At 40.3% G+C, this 20,334-nt stretch overlaps 1 protein-coding gene across 1 annotated transcript in view; it reads right to left on the minus strand.

Annotated features, from left to right (window-relative positions):
• Positions 1-20,334, minus strand: part of LOC145988672 (monocarboxylate transporter 10-like) — a 629,769-nt gene that overhangs the window by 38,280 nt on the left and 571,155 nt on the right. The window contains exon 4 of the mRNA XM_083123735.1: positions 2,281-2,557. Within this exon, the coding sequence (XP_082979861.1) occupies positions 2,281-2,557 (277 nt within the window). The remainder of the gene's footprint in view (positions 1-2,280; positions 2,558-20,334) is intronic.

Genomic DNA, 20,334 nt, shown 5'->3' on the forward strand with positions numbered 1-20,334 from the left:
TTGATAGCAATTACCATTAGAAGAGGTCGTAAAGGACAGACCGCATAGACAGTGAAGAGCCGTGCGAAACGTTCACGTCAGAAGCTGTGGATCAAGGAGAGCCAACATTGTCTTCTTCACTAAGCTTGTTTTTTCCATCTCTTTACATTTTACTAGGTTCTTATCGCCCTCATTTCGCAGTTCTTTTGTGTGTAGGTTTGAAGTACATGTCTCTCTCTGGTCAAAACTGTATCGGTGAGCTTCTGATGCAACTGCAGAGACCACACGCATGAGGTGTCCAAGAGCTCTTGAACGTCCCCTCGGGTTTCAGCGTCTGACGTTGATAGACATCAAATCGTGGCCGTGACAGAAGAATGGGACATAACACCCTTTCAAACGACAAGACATCGGATACTCTGCCGTCCAGATCTTCGCTAAATGCACATTTCAAAGCAGATTCACTGACAGGATGTTTTTCCTTTTCTTTTTACAACTCCACTTATCAACTACTTCCGTGGAGAAATTTGGCAAGAGTGCATCATCGTGTCTAAATTAAAATTTATGCGTCATTTCCATGTTTATAGCTAGCGACGCCAGCGCATTGTATTGCCTATTTATATGTCAGGCGTGTTCATTTGTTTGTTTATATACAGGGTGGGCACAAAGTCGCTTTCCCCAATAAATGAAGAAATCAAAGAGAAAGCGACTTTGCGCCCACCCTGTAATATACCTCATCAAGCAAAACCATATCGAGACGCACACAGCGCTATCTGTTGAGAACTTTGGTTCACGATATAAGTAAGGGTTGTGCGTTAATGAGTCTGTGAGTGAAGCACAGGCGTGCTCAGACAAATTTATTTGAGGGTGTCTTAAGGGAGCTTCATTTGCCTATTTGAACAATGTTAGCCTAATTCTCATAACTTCATGTTTCTTTTTTACATAAATTATTACGTATATTGTTATAAATATTAACATTATAGTGTCTGAGTATTCGTTATTACTTTAGCATAGGTTTTCCTATCACATTGTGACGATGCTTATTGTGTTATAGATATTACTTCTACAATGAAAGTAAATAATTGAAAATTAATATTCGTAGAGAATAACCAATTCTAACATATGCAATAAAATAAAAGGCTAAATATCCATAGGTAATATTAGCTGAATTTTCTCTCTGTAGGTTCAGTTTCACCACTTTTTAAATGAGTATTACTTCATAAAATATAATATTGTATTTGATCTCTTGGTAGTTAGTACAGTGCGATCCATGAGTATTACTGTGCAAATTGTCCATCACCATGTTCATGCACTTTATTTGACCCAATAAGAGCTTCAAGAATTAAAAGATAACTCAAACCAAGCTGTTGACAACTTCAGCATACATAAAAATCCATCGCTTAAAAACACATAGGATGTAAGAGAAAAATGAATAAAAATAATCATGGACAATTTGCACGGTAATACTCATGGATCCCACTGTACCATATGCTACATATCATTTTAAACGGCAGAGTTTAAACGTTTTAGATGCAATCAAAAATCCGTAAGTTGATACCTTTTTATATATTTTAGCAATTGTAATTCCATGAAGGGTGTTAATACATTGTTGTTTTGCGATTTCCAAATTTACTACACCCAATTTCAGGAGATATAGTCTTTCATATAAATGAGCAAATATTTGGCAATGAACCCATTACAATAACAGAATAGTTGTTTTTTTTTTACTTACAGGATATTCCACTTAAAACAGATATAAAAATTAGTTACAATATAGCTGCTATAGTTCAGGACCGTATTTAAACTGTCTGCATACTTTTCTTAAAACATATCTAATACTGCTCTACTGAAAATTTACAGTAATCTGAATTAGGTAACCTAGACCTATTAATGATTATATTGCAACACCACTGACAGTGGCTAAAATATATAAAAAGTATACATTTTCGGATTGGATTATTATCTAATTGGTACTTCAATGGTTCACTGTAAGATAAATCGTGAAAACAAATGTTTGTTCGCCTTACCCAACAAAAACGACTTCTCATACTATTTGCTGTCAGCCACCATTACTACCACTTTTTAAATTTCACAGAGCTTCTCCATAAATCAGTTTGTATATCTTTTTCATGTGGGTGCGTTTCAATTGCTACTGCAAACTGCTTGTTATGTATAAATGTAAATAAGCAAACAAGCCTTGAGAGTCGAAGAATCAATGAAGTTCAATCAATCTAGTTTTATCGATGGCTTGATTCTCTTCCCCTACAAAAAATTCTACCCAAAATATCGTGGGTAGGAACTCACCAGATAGAAGATGGGCGTGTTGATGCCGAAGGAGCTGAGCCCCGTGGACACCAACAGGATCCTCACAGTCTTGCTCTTGAGCGTGGAGAAGTCGAAGAAAGGAGGCTTGTCGTCCACCTTGTTCTTGTCCTTTATCTTCCTCTTCTGGTTCTTCAGGTGGAGGATGGCCCGCCGCTGAGGGTGGTACAGGGACGCCGAACGGTAGAAGGTCCCTAGGATGAACGTCAGGAATACGACTCCAGTCACAGCCTGCAGGCCCAGGCGCCAGCCTATGGAACTGAAAGAAACAACATATGTAGGCATTATCCAGTAAGTATGATGATGATAATGATAACGTCAATTCTCTGAAATAAGCTGGTCCCGTGTTTGATACCAGGTGGAGGCACATTGCACAGTGGTTCGGGTCCCACTTTAAACTGTAGGTCCAGTCCCGATTAGTCTATGCGTGCATAAAGTGGACTTTAACACAAGAATTCAAATACAAATTCTATGAGTGATAATTATATGCTGTCACTATTACAGTAGTTATATATACGTGGGTCGTTCAATATATAAGTTTCCCTATGCTGTAAAAAAACATATTTTTAAGATACATTAGAAAACTATACATACATGTGTAGGAGGATCCTTCCTCACTTCTCCACATAATCCCCATAGAGATTCAGGCATTTGTCCCACCGTTGCACCAATTTGTCCATACCCTTTGCAAGAAAATCAGGGCTCTGGCTATTGAGCACTATTCTCACATTCCGCTTCACTTCTTCATCTGTTTCGAAACGGTAACCTTGCAATTCAGACTTTAACACCGGAAAAAGATGGAAATCACTCGGCGCTAAATCGGGGCTGTATGGAGGGTGGGCAGCCGTTCCCACCCCAATTTTTCAATTTTGTTTTGTGTTTGCACTGCTGAGTGGGGGCGAGCGCCATCGTCAAGAAGAATGACACCAGCTGACAGGAAACCAGGTCGCTTATGTCGAATTGCGTTTTTCAGTTTATCCAATGTTTAACTATAACGGTCAGCATTAATTATTCTTCCTCGTTCCAAAGAGTCCATAAGCAGAACGCTCTTAGCATCCATGCTTCTGAACTCCTTATGACGCGAGCCCGCGTTTTCCGAACAAGCATTTACTTTTCGTCCTTGAGCGCATGCGCCTTCACGGCTGATAACGAATCGATTGTTATTCCTTGTAGACGAAGGATGGTGCTTGTCAACCATGTGCTTCTTTTTAATGGCATTGCTTTATACAATATTTTATAGCACAGAGAAATTTATATATTGAACGTCCCTAGTACATAGCGTTTCCCATCGACTGCGGTGATGACATTTGAAAGTATGAAGGGATACAATGGAAATATTTGCGTTACAGTAATAAATCCTTGGATCTGGTGAGGGCAACCTTCATTAATTTCCACCTTAATCTCGAGACTTATAGAGACTTACAGAACTTCTAAAACTGGGACATATTCTACTTTCATATGTGACCAGAGTTACCATACGTTCTTTTTTCCCCAAGACATGTACACCTTTGAGATAATATAAAGAGCATCCTGACGGACTTTTCACAGTAAATTTGTCCACCTTATATACAAATCCTTAACAAAGAAACAAAAAAAAATGAAAGATTAAAAAATAAGCATGGTATACTACAAAATACTCGTTAGATGTCAGGTTATTTATGATGCAAGAGCAATCATTGCTAAAATCAATGGTCAAACACCGTCGATAGAGACCTATAGGTTGATATAAGAATTCTAAATAAACAATTTCTCGTGCCTATTCATCTATGGACTCGAACTCGCGTCTTCATTCAATTGAAAGTGGTATCGTGTAGTGCCTAGTTAATTTGTTGTTAAATATGATTAGGCCAATTTTGAGTAATAGGGAGAACATGCACAGAAAAAACTGGTTTGTTTGAAATTACCAAAAAGGTTTGGTTGAGCTGTTTGGTTATGCTTTTCGTTTCCGATAACCAAATGTTGCTTGTAATTACTAAATAATTTTGTTTAAGAATACCAAAAAATTTGGTCAGACAAAATATGGTACTCGTAAACAAAATGATACATATGTAAGTAAAGAGAAACAAAACGTTTGGTTAAATTTACTATATGTGCGTGAGCGTGCTTTCGAATTTGAAATAACGATTGTCCAGTTTCGTCGAGTGTAGTATGAAAATCTTTTGTCGAAAATTGAAACTCATGTATATAGATAATTACTCGAAGCGAGTCTTTATGTTGCTGTGTAACCTAATATTCTGAAAAAAAGCTCAGAATATACTTACTTTATACTGAGTTTCCTACACCGGCCGCTAGATGGTTCTGTAAAAATGTTTACAAGAAACATAAGTTTTTGTACAACAAATAATGGTACGTTTGATTGTAATAATAGTGAAAAATTGTGCTTTAACATTCTTCAAAAGATATGTGAACATCAAAGCTACAAATTAAAGAAGAAAATGTACTGCAGTGAATAAAAGTGAATCTCCCATGAGAAACCTTTTGATTCTGGACTATATAAGTAGAACAGAAGAAGGGGAGAAGAGTGCACTTAGCCTATCCATTATTATTATTATATATTTAAAAGTATCAGCACGTACCGAAGAGAGGGACATAACCCTCTAAACGGATGAACGAAAAAAAAAAAAAAAGGGGAGAAGCCCTCATCTTTCGAATCCACGTACGTGCACTGCAGAAATGACAGGCACGAGGCCGTAGTACCTCGTCCGCACACCCCAGCAGAGGTAACGAGGAGACACGTTCGTTCCTGGTTTCCCCGGCATGGATAGGGGGAACCAAAAGAAGAGACCCCGTAAGAAACGACCAGAAACAGAAGCAACAGATGATGAGGACCCCACCACTAGCGAATCCGAAAGCGACAGCCAGTCTGAGTCGCAGCCCAGCAGTTCGACACGAGGAAACAAGCCAGTTTCCACAGCTCCAACTTCGACACGCAGGCCTCCCTGCATATCTATTTTCAGCACGACTGGTAAGGAACTTTCCTTCTACATTGGAAAAGCTGTCAATAAACGCGCCAAATTCACCTTTAAAAGAGGGTGCTGCAGAGTTATAACGGAAGACCAACGGGATTTCACAACAGTTTGTGAATTCCTGAAAAGCAGAAGGATTGGATATGCTTACGGCTTTTCAGCCGCCGCAAAATTAAAGGTTATCTTTCGACACCTCCCGGACGATTTGGCCCCCGAGGAAGTCGCAGCATTCTTGACCAAGGCACATGGATTTACCGTCCACAGTGCCAGTCGCCTCCAAGCTTCATCTAGACGCTCTCCACCAGCTACTGATGTGGACCACGCCACCCCTGGTCCCACTCCGTCCAGACGCCCATTACCTTTGATAATGGTCGTCTTACCGAAAGTTCCGAAGTCGTATGAGATCTACAAGCTACATGAATTAGGAGAATATTCGTTGAGGGTTGAAAAATATCGCTCTACACAAATACTACAGTGCCACGCGTGCCAGAGGGTCGGGCACGGCCAGCGGCACTGCTTCGCACCGCCCCGCTGCGTCAAGTGCGCGGGGGCTCACCGCTTTGCTGACTGCCCGGAAAAGGACCGGGCTACACCTCCAAGATGCGTGAACTGCAATCAACAGCACTACGCCAGCTATAGAGGCTGTCCGCTCTTCAAAAAGATAAAAGCAGAGAGGAAAACCCAATCTGACCAACGACGCCGAGTTTCAACCCGGCCACTTCGACAGGAAGTTCCAGTGACGTCAGTCGCCACGGCTCCAAGACCAGCACCATTGCCGAGACCGGCCAATCAGTGGCCACCACCAAGCAGGAGAGGCCCCAGCACTCCGGCACCTCGACCAGCTACCAGCCCAGCAGCTCCACAACTTTCGACCAATCCTCAAGCGACCCTCCTGGATCTGCTTCAACAACTCGCACAACCAGACATCCTGACAGGGCTGATTACCCTACTTCAAGGATTGCAGCAGATTCGGCAGGCTCCGGACCGTTCGTCTCGACATCGGGTTATCACCCATTTAGTCGACACTTTGGTGCCGTAAGGTACCACGTAATGTCCTGTGCCGTCCTTTTGTATGTATGTTTGGGATTTTTGGGAACATTAGCATATCATACCTCTTGCGACAGTTGCAGAGGATAATTGTACATTATGACTGTAACCCCTTTATTATTGTAAATAAAATTAGCGACACCTGTTAATGAGTCAAATGAACGAGATGCAGGTCACTTCCACTGCTGATGTCCTGACCCACTTAGGGTCATAAAAAAAAAAGGAAAAGCCCGCTACACCCACAGAACTATCGGCCAATAAGCTTACTGTCTCACGTCAGCAAGGTCTTCGAGCGCCTCCTCCTGTACCGATTACAAGACCACGTACAACACTTTGATCTACTCCCAGACCACCAATTTGGTTTCAGGCAACACCACAGCACGACCACCCAGCTGGTCGACCATCTCTCGGTACGCTTCAACTGGAAACACCACATACTAGCCATATTCCTCGACATACAGAAGGCCTTCGACAAGGTTTGGCTCGAAGGACTCATATACAAGCTACACAGACTTGGAATACCTGACTGTTACGTACGCTTGCTGGACAGTTACCTACATCAACGCACCTTCTTCGCAGTGTTTCAAGGAGCCATCTCCACCATTCGAACAACCACGGCTGGAGTACCCCAAGGATCCTCCCTCTCCCCGCTGCTGTACGCCCTGTTTAAAGCGGATGTACCAACAGCCTTTGGTTGCCTCCCAGCCACTTTCGCAGACGACACCGCATACTTTGCGGCAGCCAAGGATATTCGTGTTTCCTACATCAGAATGCAAGAACAACTGCAACAATACGATCACTGGGCAAAACAATGGAGAGTGCGAGTGAATCCCGACAAGAGCACCGCCATCGTGTTCTCTCGTAGACGCCGTCCGCGCGAATACCATCTCAGACTACAAGGACAACCTGTTCCCTACAAACAAATCACAACACATCTCGGCATGCTGCTAGACAGAGGGCTCTATCTCAGAGACCACATAGCCAAAATCGTCAACCAAGGAAACAAACGCGTGGGAGCACTTTACCCGATGCTACGATCGCCAGGACTGCGGCTGGAAACCAGACTTCAACTGTAGAAGGCAATCATCCGACCAGCTCTGCTCTACGCCTGCCCTGCCTGGCAACACCTACCCAAGACGACCCTCCGCAGACTCCAAGTCATACAGAACAGGGTCCTACGTATCATCAGCGGACACGGACGGTATACAACAAACGTCCAACTCCACGAAGACCTCGACATTCCACCCTTAGATGACGTGATCCAGCGGACAACCGCCACGTTCTGGGCCAAACCCCAGGAAAACCCAAATCCAACGGCACGAGCCATTGGTACCGCCAACCCACACAGACACACTCATCGTCTACCAAGACCCTGAGCCGACTAGCCACGACAAGTGAAAAGTGACCACAGCCTAACCGCCACTGCCACCCTCACTTTCCCACCCCAAGCGACAGCTGCAGGAGTGGAATTCAACACCGAAAACATCGCACGCCATTTCAAAAACAATTCAAAGAGGAGGCAAGATGTCCACAGACGCTGGTACTCCACATCATATTGCGCAAAGCAAGCCAAGACTCATAACTGGTAACTGGTAACTAGCTGCAGAAAAAACAAACATGCTCCAAAATCGATTAGTTCACCTGAACTTTCTATTCTGAATGTGTATTTTAAGATCAGTTAATTTCTACAAACTATCCACCCTAGCTAAAATTAGCCACATGAGAGTATAAGTAATTATGAATAAATTATTTACCAAATCGTTTGGTAATTTTGACTAAATTATTTGGTTTTCCTAAACAAATGGGCTACATTTTGTTAGATTTACCAAAATAATATTTGGTTTTGGTAACCAAAAAATTGTTTACGACAAACAAATAGAACTTGACCAAATCTTTTGGTAATGGTGAACAATTGTTTGGTTGATGCCTATTTAAACAAACGATTTGTTCACCACTACCATTTTTTTGGTTAATCCAAACATTTTTCTCTGTGTGAATAGTCAACTCTAGTTTCCTTAGAATATTTTTTCTGAGAAGAATTATTATTGTAATATGTGTATTATTTCTATTAATTTTTAAAAAATAATGTCCTCCTTTTCGTTACAAAAAAGTATTGTAACCCTGCATGTAAGAGTTGCTACCAGATTAAAATTGCAAACCTATTAGACTTCCTCATACTTAAATTTGAGTTTCAAGTCCACTTGATGTATAGATACGCTAATCGGGACTGAACCTACAGTTTAAATTGGAACCTGAACGACTATATGCATCCACCGGGTAATCCACCCTTAATTATAAAGCGACGTTGCCATCAGAAGGCCTAAAACACCAACTTTTGTGTTGTGTGTGTATGTTCGGTTTATATACGAGGCGGATCCACAAAGTAAGTTTCCGGAATGGCCAACAGATAGCAGGGCATGCGTTGCGAGAGGTTAGTGCGCATGCTTGAGAGATGCATTACGTGGCAATCGTATGCAACAGAGAGCACTCCACAACAACTCACAGTAGCAACGTACAAAGTATATAGAAGGCACCGTAGTAGCGGTTGAAGATGGCGGCTCTTATTCCAGCTACCGCCGACTGTGAGGTTCGGTCGGTGATAAAGTTTTTGAACGCACGAGGCACAGCACCGATCGAAATCCATCGTCAGCTGTATCATGATGGTGCGTCGCTGGTGCAGGCAATGTGCGGAAGGTCGGCAAAATGTGCATGATGAGGAGCGCAGTGGGCGGCCCTTCATTGTTACGGACGACCTTTTGGAGCAGGTGCGGCAACGCATTGTGGTGAAACATCGCTTCACGATTACGGAACTCAGCAGCCATTTTCCACAGATTTCTCTTTCCTTGTTGCACGAAATCGTTACGAAGAACCTGTTGTTCCGGAAATTGTGTGCCAGGTGGGTGTTAAACCAACTGACACCCAAACACAAAGCAAAGCGCATAGGAACAGCATTGACACTTCTGCAGCGGTATCATGATGACGGCGACGAGTTTCTGGACCGGATCATCACATACGATGAAACGTGGTTCGTACACTTTACACCAGAAACCAAGCAGCAGTCTGTGCACTGGCGTCACAGTGGATCTCCATGCAAGACGAAATTCAAGCAGACTGTGTCTGCGCGCGTAAAGTGCTGTGCACGGCGTTTTGGGACAGACAGGGCATTCTGCTCATCGAGTTCTTGACCAGAGGTGAGACGGTGAACGGTACTGTGAAACACTATGGAAGTTGCGACGGGCCATTCAGAACAAGCGGCGCAGGATGCTCAGTGCTGGTGTTCTCATGCTGCACGATAACGCTCGGCCACATACGGCTCAGCGAACAACAGCACTTCTACAGGAGTTCCGCTGGGAAGCGTTCGACCATCCACCCTTTATCCCGAATCTTGCTCCCAGTGATTACCATCTTTTCATACACTTCAAGAAATTCCTGTTCGGTCAACATTTGCAAAGTGACGATGAGGTGAAGACGGCTGTCACACACTGGTTCCCATCCCAGGCGGCAGACTTCTACGACACAGGGTTACAAAAGTTGATCCCACGGTACGACGGTGGGGAGTATGTAGAAAAATAGATGAACAAATACTGTGCCTGTTCCAATAAGAATTTCCATTGCCATTGTGTTTCTTTCTGAAGACTACTACGGGGAAACTTACTTTCTGGACGGGTCTCGTATAATTTTCGAATGCTTTTAACAAATGTAGCGTTCTGATCAATTTTGAAAGATTGTTTATTTTGATTATATGTACAATGAGCGCAGAAAGATTTTGACGCATTACACGCTCCTCTTTTCATACTGTCATATTGCTGTTGTTTTGCTTTTTCAAATCCACTTTATGCACAGATAGGCTAATTGGGACTAGATCTACAGTGTAAAGTGCAATCCGAAACACCATATGCCTCAACCGGTTATCGAACCCGGGACCCCTTGATTACAAGGCGACGACGTTACCACCACGCCATCGGGAGGCGCACCCACACCACACAGCCATGTTGCGAACCATACATAAAAGAGTCCAGGTTGTCACACACATAGAGGCCAAAATTCCGCTTGGACGTTCAAGACACCTACAGGAAATCTCTCCTAGCCCCAGTCTTGTTGCCAATCCTATCGCAAAGCCTACGTGACTCGGGAAGGAATCCGATTGGTTCATTTCGTACCGTTTCCAATCTCCTGGGAGCAGAAGGGTCTCTCACCTTCGGGAACTTTCTTGCGATATTCCCCTAAAATGGCCCGTTTTCAGCGGTGTCATTGTTTTCTGTCCTTAGGTTTACAGCGTATAGGAAACTGAAAGAAAAAGTCGAGACTTCCGCGCAAAAGGAAGACGATATATGCAGTTACGTCGATACTGCCTATGGGGCCTCCCTGCAGACCTGATAAGGGGCCCTAAATGCAGCTTCGTAAATTTGTCTTGTAGTTTTCCGTACATAAAAGTGTTTTCCGCATAGAAATCTAACGAGAATTCAACAATTAGAACACCCCAATGTTCTTTGCTTATGATCAAGACAGTAGAAATGACGGTACAAGACCGTCAACTACTGTAAAATTTGGCCTAACGGGCATTGCATAGTTACCCTATGTAATTTTAAATATTCAGTTTTTAAAATTATATTTATGTTGCATACAACTGTCATTTATAATAATAGTTATCTATCTGTATGCCTGTTAAAATATTAAAATTTAAATAAACTGTTTCGTCTCGTCTTTGTAAATTAACAGACAACCTCTTATATTTTAACGGTAGAATATTGTAGCTGTGTAGAAATAGTAGGGCACGAAATTGTTAGTACTTACGCGCTAAAGAACTGATCTCAGATTGTACCGGAGCCGATTTATTCCCGTTTCATGACTTCCCAACTCAGGAACTAGGCTATGGAAATTCCAATGAGGACAGTGCCATTTCAGGAACTGTTCTAAACCAGTTGGATATTTCGGTGAAATATCTTCCCAACTCGGGACGTCCTAATAGTTGCCTCGGGAAGAGGAAGAATTACCCACACTTGTGTAAATGCTAACCCAAACCTAAAGCAAAAGATCTGTAATATATTCAAAATACGTATATTCGAGGAAAGAAGAAACTCATCGTAAAGCACATTTTTTTTCTCGAAATGGATATGTACGCAATATTTCTGGGTAACGTACAGTAAAGATAAGAATCTCTCAAAAACAGGTCCTTATATCTCCCCCTTCCCTCCCGAGGCAGCGGTTCCTGAGTTGGGAACATTCCATTTCAGACATTCCACATGCAAATATCGGTTCCTGAACTGGAAACTTTGTAGCGTCGGTTTTCTTCCACTTTTGGGTAATCGCGACGACGAGGATGAGAGATGGTATGTGAAATTCATGAAGGGACACTCACAAAGAACACCTACGCACAGGCCATGATTCGAACCTGGGACTAGCACCACGACTGGTTACGTAATTAGATCGTATTGCTACAATACCTAATTCAAGAAACGTCAGGCTAAATCCCTTGAAGTAAAGATAAAAAATGCCCATAGAGGGTTTCGTTTTATCTTTTCTCTACCTTCTCGTATGCCTTGCTGCTCCCACGATATCTCGTAGCGGAGTGACAGCGAAGAGGCAGGATTAAAAGGCTCTTCACGAAGCAAAACAAGCTTCGAGGGAACATTTTTTTCATACGCGGGAGCTGCGCCATCTGTGCCCTCAGAAAACACTGTCAGAGTTTACACTGTGGAAATGCTGCAGCGCGAGCTGCCATTGTTTGGCTATCGCTGGAAAGCAACAGACAGAAAACTGGACCTTTCGCGACAAATGGCAATAAACACAAACTGCAGAACCACTTATGATACAAGTTTATCTTCATTGATTGTCATTGTTCTGGACAGAGCGTCTTCCTGTTATGAAATCCCAGACGTTTTCTAGTTATATTTAGAGACAGAAAAAAAATGACAGTGGCAACCATGGATGGAATTGTGTAAATTTTGTTTCTGAAGTCAAGCCATGAGGTGAGTGTGTTCAAACAGAGGAACTGGAAAAAATCCTCGCATTGCGAATTGTTCCTCAGAGTTTAGGTGTTTAATCATCTTGAGTTCTTGAGAGTGTACATGCCGATATGGGGGCTATTCACCGGATGTTTACATTTCTTAGCTTCCTTGACGTGGGCGGGAACTTTACTTCCGGTTTTCAATAGAATAACATGGAGTTCAAAGGTGTGAAGGCAGTGTCTTAAGAAAAGGTGATAATCATTGTGTGACTTTTGGTTAGAACACGAGGCTAGGAACAAATATTTTTTTCTCGGGTATCTATACATAGTTTTCAGACAGATCCGATACGGAAAAATCAGAGGATTCAGGAAGTAAAGTCAAAAGACTGGACACAACGCGAGGGAATACGTGGTCTGTTAGGAAAGTAATGAGACTGATTTTCTGTAAACGATGAATTTTATTATTTTTACAAATCAAGGTTATCCCCTTCAAAATAGTTCCCTTGGGCAGCTACACAGTGATGGAGGCATTGTTTCCATTGTTCGTAGCAGTGCTGGAAGGCTTCTGCTGGAATACCTTTTAGCTCGTCGGTTACGCTCTTCTGGATATTATCCAAAGTATCAAAATGGCGTCCTTTCAAGTGGTTTTTGATTAAGGGGAATAAAAAAAGTCACAGGGACTGAGATCCGTCAAATAAGGGGGCTGAGGAACCACAGGAATGCTTTTTTTTGCCAAAAAATCATTGATGGAGACTGCCGTGTGACATGCTGCATTGTCGTGGTGCAGCATCCAAGTACGTGCAATGTCTGGTCGCACACGTGCAACCCTTTTCCTGAGTCTTGCAAGGACTTCATTCGGTACACACGTTCAAATTTAACTCACTTCGGATCATTCTCACTGTCAATGAGGTTGAAGGTCTTCCTGCACGAGGTTCGTCTTCCAATTGTTCTCAGCCTTCTAAAAAGGACTTGTGCCATCTGAACACTTGTGCCCTAGATAGTGCATGTTCTCCATAAGCCCTTTGTAACTTTTCATATGTCGCAGTAGCGGATTCGGCAAGCTTAACACAAAATTTGATGGCACAACGTTGTTCAAAGTTTTGCCAGTCCATTTTCGTAACGCACCTCACAAACGCAACTTCACGTCAGACGCTCTCAACAATCGTGTAGCAAATGTAGCAAGTTGAAACTTGTACCGAGTCAACGGCAAGCATTCACCTACCTGCCGTGTGAAGGTGGGGGCAACAGCGTTGCCGATTCGTGCACAGTGTTGCCAGTCTCATTACTTTCCTAACAGACCACGTAGACTCTATAGTTGATACTACATCACCGGAGTAATTCAAATGAAAATATTTTACGTGTTTCGAAAATCATAATTGTCTAACGCACATGTGTTGACTATATTTAAAAACTGAAACGGTTTATAATCATCTAGAATTCCAAAAATTATAATTTTATAATTTAATGTAATCAATGTAAACTTTATTAGTAAAATTTTTACTAACTTCTAAAGTCTTTTCCTGAACGACACTTGCAAAAGTTAATAATAACATACAATAACTGTGCATTTCAGTGCACTCGAATAGCATTAATAAATAAATAATGATAATAAATTTAGAATAAAATTTGTTTCTTTCTTTAGTTTAGTAATTATTTATTGTATAATATTTATAACAGTTGTAATTATTATTGTTATTACTACTACTACTATTCTACTTTTATTACTGACCTTTACCCCCTACAAAAAATGCTGATGACGCTCTCTCTAAGCCATATGATAAAATTAAAGGGGCTGGTTTTGACTCCACAATGTCGAAAATTATACATTTTACTGTTGTAAAATTGAAGTATCTCAATGTTTATAATTTATGTAAGCTTTATTTCAACCTGCAGAAGTCTTAACACGAAACTGTTGGTCGAAGATCAACATTGCCTTGGAAAAGACTACTATTTTTCCGTAAATCTTTATCCAAGAGATCCGGGAAATTGCCAATCTTTTCTAGGTACCATTGTTTCTGTATATCACTGAAAAATTTCAAGTGATCCATTTTGTATCCGATATTTTATAAGAAAATAAGCTCGGTGACGATCTGTATTCCACTTGTTTACATTGGAAAACAGTCCAAACCGGAAGTTCTTTCCCCGCCATCTATAATCGAATTGTCTGATCGATTATATTTTGTTCACTCAGGAATAACCCCCATACAAACGCAAAGTCGCACACGTTTGGCGTGTACAAAATGCACTCGTTTCCTGGGAGGGGGCGATGTTGAAGGAGAGCAGGGATTAAGAAGAAAGTAAGGCTTACTCAACAAAAAGGAACTCGACTTGATTGGGGATAAAAGTCTTCCCTTTCTTCGGAAAAGTTCGGAAGATGCAATCTGTGTCTAGTATGAACTTCTTGCATGGGGTTCGCAGCGGGTAAATTCTGTTCCGTTGTAAACAATAGCCAAGTTAAAGAGGTTTCCGAAAGTAAAAGCGCAATTTCATTATGTGCAAGACCTAAGTTATGTGAATAGAAGGAACATAAAGATGGATTTCATTGAAGACAATCTTACAATCGATGAAATTCTATGAGAAGTTCTATTCCCAGAGAAATGGAGGGCCACTCCGATGGCGCAGTTGTAACGTTGCCTTGTAATCAAGAGGTCGCTTGTTTGATCCCCTGTGCATGTACATTGCACAGTTCTGGGATCTTACTTATTATTATTACAGATCCAGTCCCGATTAGGCCATTTGAGCATAAAGTGAACTTAGAAACAAACTTTGTCCAGAGTATTGTAATAATGAAACCTGTATTAGATACCTAGTGACCCGTTTTCCTTAGTAGTAGTTAGATGTACTCTGTGTTTTGTATCTTCTATAATATTTCCGTAATTCGACATTTATTAGGCCTATACTCCAATGTCAGATTCCAAAATATACCTGTAGACTTGATTTGACATAAAATTATGAGTATGTTAACATCTTGGCTATTTGTGGCAGTCATACAATACAGGAACAAGCCCCTTCACTAAACAAAATTAGGCCTCCCCCATGGCCCAGTGGTAGCGTCATTGCCTTGTAATCAAGGGTTCCCGGTTTCGATACTCGGTGGAGGCACAAGTGGTTCGGATCCCACTTTAAACTGTAGGTCCAGTCCCGATTAGCCTTACTGTGCATAAAGGGGATTTAAAACATCAAATCAAACTAAACAAAATTGAGAAAAGGACTCATTAACAAGAAACAAAACATATATGCAGAGCAGACATTTATATAAATATTGCAAAACGAGCACTAACCTGTGTTATAATTTATCATCTGTAATTCATCCAAGTTCTGCCCTTATATACACAAAAAATACGCTTTAAAAAACAATGTAAAGAGCCACAGATAATAAAACATTTTAATCATAGTTTTGACCAGTAACGTCCTGCTTAAGTTTATATCCTTGAAAGAGTTTTGTGCCGATGGGGATCGTTTGGAGGTTTCGAATGTGCAACACTGTATCAAGATTACGCTGTAGACGAAACCGTTAAAAGTCAATGGTGTTCGTGAGCTTCCTTGCAATCCGAAATCTCCGAGCTCGAGTTTTTTGTTCCTTCGCGACAGAGCTGTGAATATAGTGGCGAGCAGATGTAAACCAAGAGCGTGTTAATTTCATACTATGCGCAAGAGTGTTATTATTGGTTACTTGGCGTTACTTGTTTGTGTTATTGCAGTGTGTATGTGTGTTGTGTCAGTGAGAGGATTGAAATGCCAGCCGCAAGGTTCACGTTACGAGGGGAGGGGGGCTGATAAGTTCTCGGCCCGACCCAGAAGGACTTTAGCTACAGGCACTAACGTTTCAGGCTATTCAACGTATTCTCCCCGAAAGTCTACACACTTGGCACTTGGTGGATATCAGTTTGAACAACTCTTATAACACATGTTTGTGCTCGTTTTGCAATATTTATATAAATGTCTGCATATGTCCATAAAAATAAGCGGGCATTACAGGCCGCAAATGTCGGCATCTCCGCCAGCGCCGCCCGCCACGCTTCTCCCGATCTCTCGGCTGAAGATCGAAATGGACACACGGTATATATATATATATATATATATATATTGTGATGGACTTTTCCCAGCGTCCACCCCAAGGTTTTTTTTTGTTTACTTTTTTTCTTATTTTCGAAAGTTAGCGTGGGTCGTGGGAACTCTCATGGACGTCACCCCTATTTTTGACCACCTCCTTCGCACAGCATGGTGCTGTCACAGTTACGTGAATTTACCACCATGCGACTTTCACGGCCGAGGGACAGAATGCAGCAGCCAGTCTAGAAAGTTGAAAAAAATGTAACAATAGAGCTAGGTCTCCCCAACGAAATGCGCGCCTGGACGTCAGTGTTGCCAGGCATGTCAAAATTTCACCGGCATAGGTATGTAAAGGTATCACTTTGTCTTTTCCTCTTTGAACTTTCTAGATCTAGTGATTTTCTTCCATGCTAGATGGCTCCACACCCTCCATTCTAGGGGGGGTCTCTTCCGATTCGAGTCGCACCATATTTTCAGACATTCTCACGTCAAGCCTTTTCTCTGTCCATCTGTGCGATCATATATTTGTCTCTCGAATATTTACAAGCCTGTCACCATTTCGAAAACGTCCCTTGCGTAAATTTCAGAATTAAGCTCAATGGAGAACTATTCACCTTCATAAATTTCGAACCTAGGCATGTTTCTGTCGACTTTAGTAAAAGGGTGAGTTGTATATAACGTTGTAAACTTGCGAGGTCACACACACCCTCCATTCCACGTTCATTGTCAATACTGCGTCAGTAGTGCATAATGGAGAAGAAAGTGCAGGCTCCTGATTGGTCAGGGGAGCACAATAGTGCAAAATAGTGTTTCCAGGAGTGTGGAGAGTCCTGGGACAGACAGTCTAAGTTTTAACGGTGAAGAAGTAAGGAGGCGAAGTGGTCGCTCTCGAAAAGTTCTTTGATTCTTTGCCTTGTACGCATACGAGAGCAGTGCGGATCTGTTGACGCTCGGGCGTGTGAACGTGCAAGTGTTAAAACAGCGCCAAGTACGAACTGTGTGCAGTGCTGATTTGTTGACGCTAGTAGAAGATGAATTAGATAGTGGCTGTTTGTGCCCTCGGGCGTTTAATATTCGCAATTCATTTGCACGTACTTATAACTAATTTGCACGGGTTTTAATTAATTCGCACGTACTTAGAATTCATTAGCATGTACTTAGAATACTTTACATTTATGTATTTGCATGTTTATAACTTTTTATGAATATATATTTATTTATTTTATGAAAAATATGTATATAGAAGGTAATTAGAGGTACTAAACGGTATGCATATGGTTTTATATTCATTACTGCAAAGTATGTAATGTATAAATCGATAATAATTAATGTTTATAATATTGAAAATAAGTTTTCTATGGTTTATGAACCGCTATGAACGGTGGTAATGGTACGAAAGAAGACGGTCCCGGTACTCGAACCCGCGATATGTAATATTATTAATTAGTACTATGTAATAATGTATGTTATTATGGTATGAAACACGGTGGTGCAACACGCTAGACAGAATACTGTCTCCGAATCTGAACTCCGCGCTCCGCGCTGAGGGTAGACGAGAAAGGAATTTGGGAGATGTGCGTTCAAGGTCAAATGACGTCACAACGTCAGAACAAAGAAGGAATCTGATTGACCAATCAGAGAACGCGTCGGTAGATTTTCAGAACCGGTTTTTTCAAGGTTAACCAGTACGCAAGAACAGGGGAAAGCTATGCAATGCCGTAGGGCAGGGGAGGTATTCAACCAGACAACAAAGGATGTCTGAGAATGCACAGCAATGGTCAAATCTCTGAAGCTATGCGGTTTCCGCCGCCAATTAATATTCCGCTCAGGTTTGCCTTCAAGGCACAGGACGCTTTAGCGCAGGGTCTTTTTATCTGTACTATGAAGAAGGGAGAGCTATTAGGGACGGGGCCTACAGTTTTCACTATGTGCTTTTATCACGGGGTAACGAACCTAGGACCCTTTGATTATTGATTTAGGTAGTAAATGTATGTTACTGTGTGCTATTTAACTTAATTTTGAGTTTATTTTTTACCAAACTTTGACTTTATGTCAAACATTTTCACAGCTTATCCTTATTTTTACAAAAATAACACTATTTGTACTATTCAGGCAACATTTTTTTATTAAATGTTGGACTCGCAAAGACATTTTTTCAACTTTTAACTTATTATTTTACAATTTTATGTTAATTTTTTTACCAAAATAACACTATTTGTACTATTCAAGCAACATTTTTTATTAAATTTTGCACTCACAAAAAAACATTTTTTCAATTTTTAACTTATTATTTTACAATTTTATGTTAATTTTTTTACCAAAATAACACTATTTGTACTATTCAGGCAACATTTTTTATTAAATTTTGGACTCGCAAAGACATTTTTTACAACTTTTTAACTTATTATTTACAATTTTGTACCTATTTTTTAACCTAAATAACACTATTTATACTATTAAGGAAAGACTTTTAGTTATATTTTCGACACACAAAGTGTGTGTTCTCAACTTCTATCTGTTTATTTCACAAGTTTAGGCTTATTATTATTCAAATAACACAATTCAATCTGTTCAGGAAAGACTTTTAGTTATATTTTCGACACACAGAGTGTGTTTTTTCAACTTCTATCTGTTTATTTCACAAGTTTAGGCTTATTATTACCAAAATAATACAATTCAATCTGTTCAGGAAAGACTTTTAGTCGCATTTTCGACACACAAAGTGTGTGTTCTCAACTTCTATCTGTTTATTTCACAAGTTTAGGCTTATTATTACTCAAATAACACAATTCTATCTGTTCAGGAAAGACTTTAGTTACATTTTCGACACACAAAGTGTGTGTTCTCAACTTCTATCTGTTTATTTCACAAGTTTAGGCTTATTATTACCAAAATAATACAATTCAATCTGTTCAGGAAAGACTTTTAGTCGCATTTTCGACACACAAAGTGTGTGTTCTCAACTTTTATTTGTTTATTTTACAAGTTTAGCCTAATATTTACTCAAATGACACTATTTATATTATTCAGGCACCATTTTTATTACATTTTGGACTCTCAAAGACACACACACACACACACACACACATACACACAGAGAGAGAGAGAGAGAGAGAGAGAGAGAGAGAGAGAGAGAGAGAGAGAGAGAGAGATTTTTTCCAAGTTTACAGGATTATTCTCTAGTTTACTCAAATAACACAATTTAGATGTGTTTTGAATTATATTTTGGATGCAAAAGTATGTTTTGACAAGTTCTACCCTTTTATTTTACAAGTTTAGGCTTATTATTACTCAAATAACACAATTTAATCCAGTCAGGAAGGATTTGTTATTATATTTTGGATGCAAAAGTATGTTTTGACAAGTTCTACCCTTTTATTTTACAAGTTTAGGCTTATTATTACTCAAATAACACAATTTAATCCAGTCAGGAAGGATTTGTTATTATATTTTGGATGCACAAAGAGAGGTTTTCAACTTTTTTATTGATTTCTTTGCAGGGTATGTATTAATTTTTATTTATTTTGTTTTGTATCATATATACATTTACAAATTTTTAACTTAGAGTTTAGTATTTATTTAATTTTTTCAAAAACACTAAAAAAAGTACTTTTAGCTAAAATGTAAGCCACAGAATATATTATTATTATTATTATTATTATTATTAGGGTTTACTGATTTCCACTATGCTATTTTTGGTTCTGTATTTCTATATGTATTTATTTAGGGCAGGTTACGCCTGCCACGTAGGAAAGTTTGTTTATTTTAGAGTTTGCTGAGTATTTTGTTACTGCTATACTAGGTAAAAGTTTTCTAAATATACCAGATAGAGCTCTATATACTTTTGTTTTTGCTATTTTGGAGATGATGCGATCAGCACCACTCTCCATCTGCTTTTTATTTTATGTACCCAATATTATTTTGAGGCTTAGTGAATTCTAGAGCCTATTTATGCAGGAGAGAGGACTTGAAAATTTTGATCTCAGACAACCCACAACTATTTGTCAGAGTATTTTAAAGGAT

The sequence above is a fragment of the Lepisma saccharinum genome, chromosome 6, assembly GCF_977018435.1.
Source record: "Lepisma saccharinum chromosome 6, izLepSacc3.1, whole genome shotgun sequence".
NCBI classification, from domain to species: domain Eukaryota; kingdom Metazoa; phylum Arthropoda; class Insecta; order Zygentoma; family Lepismatidae; genus Lepisma; species Lepisma saccharinum.